At 44.8% G+C, this 8,287-nt stretch overlaps 1 protein-coding gene across 2 annotated transcripts in view; it reads right to left on the bottom strand.

Annotated features, from left to right (window-relative positions):
* Positions 1–1,299: 1,299 nt before the first annotated feature.
* The window catches only part of SLC25A19 (solute carrier family 25 member 19), a 44,125-nt gene continuing 37,137 nt past the window's right edge, over positions 1,300–8,287 (bottom strand). For both annotated transcript variants that reach the window (XR_010981735.2, XM_068099153.2), the window contains one exon: positions 1,300–4,222. Coding sequence is in view for 1 of the 2 variants with exons in the window: in XM_068099153.2 (XP_067955254.2) it covers positions 4,046–4,222 (177 nt within the window). In the remaining variant the exon portion in view is untranslated. The remainder of the gene's footprint in view (positions 4,223–8,287) is intronic.

The raw sequence follows: 8,287 nt of genomic DNA, 5'->3' as shown, positions 1-8,287 counted from the left end.
TCACTTTCGTTGTGGTGGTTTTCATCCACTGTAAACATTTTTGATTCCATGTACTATTATTGTTTTCAAAAGGTTTATTGTTTATGAACTGTTTTCAAAAGGTGAAAAAGTTAGAGTTAAAAGAAACCGGAAACCGGATGATGACGAGGAGGAAGAGGAAAAAAGGAAGGCGGAGTGAGTGAGTCGGAGAAGAAGCATAGTTGCGTTGCGGTCTGGAGCGAACGTTGGTGAGCAAGAGTCACAGGTGAACTTTGGGTTTCCCAGGAAAGGGATTCCTGCGACAGAGTTGTTATCGCTGTGACAGAGCAACCTGCGTGTCAGGTTTGGCGGTGGATTCCGAGGAGTCGGGCCGTTACGTCTCGAGTACAAGCCGTCGGCCATTTTGACCCGCGCGCTTTGCGCATCGCGCAAGGTCTTTGCTTCGCTTCAACCGTTTTCACCGCATTCAGACGTTTATCTGGTGTGGGTGTGTGCAACGTGGAATTTGAAGGTAAATCGGCGGTTCGCCGATTTGGAGCCATGAAACGTCCATACCTGAGGGTGTGATTTCCCAGTTGACTGGAGGGCGCCTTTGGATTTCCCAGTCGCCTTGAGGGCGGCTTTGCGCAGCTTTGGCAGCAGGACTGTAAATGCCAACCCAACGGGATTCTGGTCTCGATTGGACTTTGATCTGACGATCGCTGGAGCGGATCGACTTTGGCTTGAAGCCGGAATCAACTTTGGCTTGAAGCCGGAATCAACTTTGGCTTGAAGCCAGGATTAGAGACATTGGGAATCTTCTTCTTTTCGCTCACTTGGAGCACAGTGAGTTATATTGTACGAACCTGATGGTACCATCATAGGATATATATTGATTGTACTTTTGATTACTATTATTGTTGTACTGTTATTCTTGTGTGATCTTAATACAATATTTGTTTGTTGGTAACAATTGGTGTGGCTTCACCATTGATCTTTGACATACAGAATAACACATTTTTCTGTCGTGACTCCTCTCGGGGCTCGGAGGTACACCGTGACCAGGGGGTTGGGGAGGAGCACGTAACAGTTGCTCCTACAAATCCTTAAGAATGACATAATGGCCGACTGTGGATTACAAACTATTTCTCTATCCATGCTAATGGACCTAGAGTCAACCCTTGCTCAAGAGGTTCCCTGAGAGCTTTTAACGTCAAACTTAAACTGCGAGGAGACAGTACAGGCGACTTGTGAACCACTTGCCACCTTCTCAAACTGAGTGTCAGTGTGCTTGTCCAATCATAAACTAGGTCAATGGTAGTTTGGAATTGAATCAGTCAGTTCAACCAAGACAAGATAGTTTATTAGAAATGAGATTACAACCATGTGTTATGGAGACAATGCAGGAAAAATGAATAACAATAATAATAATAATAAATATTTAAATAAAATAGCTTTGCTCAAGTGTACTTTGCAATTGACAACGCTTTGCTCACTCTTTCATGACACTTCACTCAAAAGGTATTTTAGCATGATCCTATAAAACAAAACAAAAGGTCATGAGACACCCCTTTTCCAATTGGAAGAATTGCTAATACGTGCATCTGATTTGCACCTATAAGCACAAATATGAAGAAACAGGATAACCAGGTGCTAGAGGAAGGAGTGAATAGAGTTCCAATGAGGAATGATCATCAAAACTTGAGTCTACACTTCCTAACTGACTGTCCATGGACCAAACACTGATGACGACAGGACGTCAGTGCTGCTGAAGCAGCTTCGTTTTCAGGGTCATGGTGGGTGGTTTGCCATTGCCTTTCCAACATTAAGCAGGACAGGTATGTGGGATTTATTCAGCGTGCTAGCAAATACTGTTCCACAAAAGATACCGTGGGATCATCAATGTCTACAGCGAAAATCGATGCTGGCAGACAGAGGTCCCCATCTTAACCTCCAAAGGACGAGGTACTTGTGATGTAACACTCTGTCTGAAAAGCACCAATCAGACAATTTATAATCAGGTTGTAAATCGATCCAGCCCAGACAGATGGCAAGTGCACCATCACAAAGGCAAGTGCACCATCTTATTAGACTAAATCCTCCCAACCATCTCCTAAGGTTTCCTCCTAATAAGACAAAGCATTTAACAATACAGATCCTCCCAGGGTGTATAAATAACACAGTAGGCCTGAGAAACAGTTGTAGTTGGATAACAGCTCGATACTCACTCGAGCACTGCCTGAAACACAAAACAGCGGGAACGGGTGTGGCTCATGGGATGAGTGGACAATCCCTAGAGAGTGTTTCTCATTTTATTTTTATTTTTGTCCAGGTGACCTCAACTGACGTTACAGATTCAAAATTGAGATTCGATTCAAAATATTTTTTACAATTTAGAATTTTATTTTAAATGCAAAATTTACAATGCAATAATTTTATTGCTGCACGTGTGTGATGTTGTTTAAAATTGCATTTGAACGCATGATATAGATTGCAGTCGATTGTTGTCTAACTTAGACATAATGTGCATTCAAAGTAGAAACTAAATTTGTGGAGAAATCAGATGTAAAAATGTTTGTTTACATCAGACAAGATTGTTTATCTCTGCTTAAGACCACTTGGGGAGGGACCACTCATCGGCTCATTGACTGACACAGACACACGCCACCTCCCGTCCCTTTGGCAATAGGCGAGGCTAATCATGGGGAATATCGTGATGACGAGGTAAAAGATTCCATGCTACACCAACACAGATCATTGATTGAGTTGTTGTTTCCAGGTATAGAATAAGAGACAATTAAAAATAACTGAGAAGAGAACTCTGTGATTGCTTGTTTTGGAGAACAAACTTTTGGAGAGACGTGAAATGGAACTCTGCAAGATGAGGAATGATTTGGAAGGCAATAGAGCCCAAGTAAGGTTTGTTGAAACTTGCATCCGACAAAATATCACGGAAGAGCATTTGTACACAAGAAGTTGTTCAAAGAATGGTTATTCATGGTGATCAGAATATGAAATAACAAAAAAAGAAAGAAAATCTGATAGACCTGGCAGATGCGCTGCGCAAGGATAATGGTTAATCCTACATGCAATCCCTAACAAAAAAAAGTTATTTGTATACAAAGTCGAGGCTCATGGAAGAACTAACAGATGTTTATGAAAATTGAAGGCTTGAAAAGGTAATACATGGACCCACTGTATTCAAAGGCTTATTATGCGTTGCCAATGAAATTGTCCCATGACTTTTTGTTTGATTTTGTGTTTCGTGACCAAGTTCACCACCTTATCTCACAAAGCATCTGTACCTGTACACCCAAAAGTATAAAATGAGACTCGTGTCACACACCACCCCTCCCCACTCTCCTCCAACTTCTTATTCAAAACATCTTTGGAAACAGCAATGGAATATATATGACAGAGAAAATGGCTTGAGACAATGACAAAGAGAGTGGAAATGGTGATGATGTGATGGATAAAACTTCTCTTGAAGACATAAAATAATAATATAGTCCATTTGACTTATCCATTCTGAAATCAAGTTGGTCTAGTCTTCCTTTCCTTTGTTCATCAGGTACAGGGAAAGAAGTTCATCAGGTTCGAAGTCGATTCACAATTCATTGTTATGTGGGGTGTTCAAAAAGTTTTCGGAATGAGACACTCACAGTAATGCAAGAAATGCAAACATTTATCTTTAAATACATGACATTAGGAAGAAAAAAAATTCTTACTAATTATATGCATATATATTGAAAACAAAGTTCTCGTTTCTTGGATGAGCGAGATTGTTCGAAGAACATTTTGAACACCCCTCATAGGTGTGTTACCAACGTAGTGAACCTTTTTGTCTGAAATACATGGAAAAAGCTATTATACGAGTATAAACAAGATATGAGCAGCATGACCACACAAGCAATTCATTCAGAATGACACCGAGCATTTACTATCCTCATATACCTGCATGCCAAAATAAAATAAAAAGAACAAAACTTCCTATCACAAGGAAGCCATTGGAAAATTATTTTAGTAGAAAAAGCACAAATGAGTTATGAACTAAGAGTTACGGTCAGGAGAGATTGAAGCAAGGAAATCAGTTGCCCTTGATTGTGCGCATAAATCGACAAGTGAGCTCGTATGTCGAGAATGTTAACCCAGTTGCAACAGCAGCCTTGAGCAAGCTTGGAGTGAGTCCTTTAAACAGACCACTTTGACCCTCCTCTGCAGCAATACAGAGTGCACAGTGAATGGCACCTCGGTACTCTTTAACCTGGTGGAGACGAAAGGGAAGGCAGGGGAGATAGGGAAGAAAGAAAGAACGAGACAGAAAAGAATGGGGAGGAGGGGAAAAGAGAAAGAAGAGCGGCAGCGGACGGGACGATGGGGAAGAGGGAGGAAACGGGGAAGGGGTGGAATCAGCAGGGAGAGGGGAGTGGTGGTAAGAAAAGAGAGAGAAAAATAAGGAACCAGCAAAGGCAATAATGAGCGGTCAAAAAAGTCGGAGAATATAGGACTTTCAAAATGACGTAATCCGCCACAGAATGCTTGACACGCATGCAAATAACCTTATGGCAGCAATGTTGATTTGGGCATGTTTCCATATATTGTGTGTGCGAGACAATGACTGTTACCTAAAATGGTTCACAAAGCTTCTGAAAGAATCCAAAAATACTTGGAAAAGTACCTTAGGGAAAGGGATGTGCCTCTGCACAAAAAAAGAGTTGGAGAACATTCTCAGTTCGTTCAAAGGACTGAGATCTTGCAGCTTTATGTACTACAAAATCCCGACGATGTGGGCTGGTGCAAGGCGTGGAGGATCGTAGATGGGTGCATGCTACCCAAGCCCTTGACCATCGCTGACAGTGAATGGACTTTGAACTTTGCTGGAGTGCCTCAGTTGACCATAGCACTCATAGCAGGCATGGTGATTTATTTAATGGACGCCTGCCATTGGAAAGATGCTTCTGTGTTATTACCAACAGAGCAATGGCTACCGACTCTTCGACAAAGAACATATTCATGATGTAAAAATACACAAAGCTTGTGTCACCAGGCCAGCTTTCAATTGCAGTTAGTTTCTAGTAACATTCCCAGGGATGTATTTTAAGATCCCCGCAAGGTTCTTTTTATCATTTCCGTTGCTCCAATTAATCACTGGAACAATTTCGGCATTCTTCACCTTCCAAGATATTGTGACTTCATTTGTGAGATCCTGGTATTTGGTCATTTTCTGAGTTGTTTAAGCCATAAATCGCTGGGAACTTAAATCTCAGGTAACAATGCCGTTTTCACCCCTCAGCCCAAATTGGGCTAAGGGGTATTGTCGTCACGGGCGTCGTCCGGGTGGGTGTCCGGGCGTCCGTCAACTTTTGGTTTCCGTCAATTTCAAGAACGGCATGTCCGATTAAATCCATTTTTGCAGTGTGTGTTGGGGTTGAGGAGAGGAAGGCTCCTTTCGAAAATGGGCGCGCTGCGATTTTAAATATGGCCGCCATGGCAGCCATCCGGGCGTCCGTCAATTTTTGGTTTCCGTCAATTTCGAGCAGAACGGCTTGTCCGATGAATTCCATTTTTGCAGTGTGTGTTGGGGTTGAGTAGAAGAAGGTTCCTTTCAAAAATGGGCACGCTGCGATTTTTAATATGGCCGCCACAGCAGTCATCTTGAAATTGGTTTCCGTCAATTTCGAGCAGAATGGCTTGTCCGATTAAATTCATTTTTGCAGTGTGTGTTGGGGTTGGGTAGAGGAAGGTTCCTTTCGAAAATGGGCGTGCTGTGACTTTCAATATGGCCGCCACGGTAGCCATCTTGAAATTGGTTTCCATCAATTTCGAGCAGAACGGCTTGTCCGCTTAAATCCATGTTTGCAGTGTGTGTTGGGGTTGGGTAGAGGAAGGTTCCTTTCGAAAATGGGCGCACTGCGATTTTCAATATGGCCACCACAGCAGCCATCTTGAAATTCGTTTCCACCATGCATGGGCTGAGGGGTTACGCCCACTTTGTGGTGCTATTTATTTTCTTTTTTTGTACCCCAGTACTATATCCGGTTGCAATGCTTTGTTTCCTATGTTCACATTCGATGGGTTCATTCGATCATACGTGGGCATTACTTCCTTGTTTTCAATTTTCGCTTTTGATTTTTTTAAATTTATTTATTTTATTTTTTCTATACTGAATCGAGGCTCGTGAAAGAGCTGACAACCGCGAGGGAAAGACAAAGACAGTACATGGGGACCGCGAGGGAAAGACAGTACATGGGGACCGCGAGGGAAAGACAAAAACAGCACATGGGGACCGCGAGGGAAAGACAAAGACAGCACATGGGGACCACGAGGGAAAGACAAAAACAGCACATGGGGACCGCGAGGGAAAGACAAAAACAGCACATGGGGACCGCGAGGGAAAGACAGTACATGGGGACCACGAGGGAAAGACAAAAACAGCACATGGGGACCGCGAGGGAAAGACAAAAACAGCACATGGGGACCGCGAGGGAAAGACAAAGACAGTACATGGGGACCGCGAGGGAAAGACAGTACATGGGGACCACGAGGGAAAGACAAAAACAGCACATGGGGACCGCGAGGGAAAGACAAAAACAGCACATGGGGACCGCGAGGGAAAGACAAAGGCAGTACATGGGGACCGCGAGGGAAAGACAGTACATGGGGACCGCGAGGGAAAGACAGTACATGGGGACCGCGAGGGAAAGACAAAAACAGCACATGGGGACCGCGAGGGAAAGACAGTACATGGGGACCACGAGGGAAAGACAAAAACAGCACATGGGGACCGCGAGGGAAAGACAAAAACAGCACATGGGGACCGCGAGGGAAAGACAGTACATGGGGACCGCGAGGGAAAGACAGTACATGGGGACCGCAAGGGAAAGACAGTACATGGGGACCGCGAGGGAAAGACAAAGACAGTACATGGGGACCGCGAGGGAAAGACAGTACATGGGGACCGCGAGGGAAAGACAAAGACAGCACATGGGGACCGCGAGGGAAAGACAGTACATGGGGACCGCGAGGGAAAGACAAAGACAGCACATGGGGACCGCGAGGGAAAGACAGTACATGGGGACCGCGAGGGAAAGACAAAAACAGCACATGGGGACCGCGAGGGAAAGACAAAGACAGTACATGGGGACCGCGAGGGAAAGACAGTACATGGGGACCGCGAGGGAAAGACAAAGACAGCACATGGGGACCGCGAGGGAAAGACAGTACATGGGGACCGCGAGGGAAAGACAAAGACAGCACATGGGGACCGCGAGGGAAAGACAGTACATGGGGACCGCGAGGGAAAGACAGTACATGGGGACCACGAGGGAAAGACAAAGACAGTACATGGGGACCGCGAGGGAAAGACAGTACATGGGGACCGCGAGGGAAAGACGAAAACAGCACATGGGGACCGCGAGGGAAAGACAGTACATGGGGACCGCGAGGGAAAGACAAAGACAGTACATGGGGACCGCGAGGGAAAGACAGTACATGGGGACCGCGAGGGAAAGACAAAGACAGCACATGGGGACCGCGAGGGAAAGACCTTTTTGGGAAGACTGGGACTGGGATGATTCATGTTTTCATGAGTTTTCTGGGACTGGGATATTGAAGTTTTTTGCAGATGGGCCAGTGGATTACTCCAAATACTTTCTTGTGCCTTTGTGTGTACAGCCGTTCAGACATGAGTTGTTTTATATCCCTATAGGACCTGGCTCGTGCTTTCTGTTTATACCTTGCAGAACCTACACCTGTCCGATTGACTCAGTCTTGCCATTTTCCTTAAGCCATTGTTATAGTGTCTTTGATCTTGGGGATTTATAATAATTCATTCTCCATCCCAGTTGAGCTGAACTCTTCTTAACCACTGCGATGAGCCTTCTTGGTTTACGCCCAATCTTTCCAACTCATTTTTTTATATCTCCTTTGTCTTTTATCGTTCTCACATGTGTGTATATATCAGTTGATATTTCCACTGTAGATGTGCGTCACAAAAATGACAAATTGGTGAATCCTGGTGACCTGCTGGCGTGTTGAGTTGGTGCCAGCGGCAGCTGCTGGATCTACTGCTCGCTCAAGCAGATTATAATGGTGCACAGCAGCTTTGCTATCCAGCACGCCTTGTGCAACACTCTAGACCACCTGAAATGCACTGTGGTCATGTTGTCAGCGCTAAGGAAGACAACATACAGCTGAGCAAACTATTGGTAGTCGTTGCACTGGCACTTCACAGAGCCGGAAGCAAGCTGCAGAACATTCTTTCGGCACTCCCGGAGCAGCGCCTGGCCAGCTGGTGTCGTCTGGTCAGTCATTATCGAACCCCGACAGG

This window comes from Myxine glutinosa, chromosome 1 (genome assembly GCF_964187855.1).
Source record: "Myxine glutinosa chromosome 1, kmMyxGlut1.1, whole genome shotgun sequence".
Classification (NCBI taxonomy): Eukaryota; Metazoa; Chordata; class Myxini; order Myxiniformes; family Myxinidae; genus Myxine; species Myxine glutinosa.
This window is presented reverse-complemented; position numbering and strand designations above follow the sequence as displayed.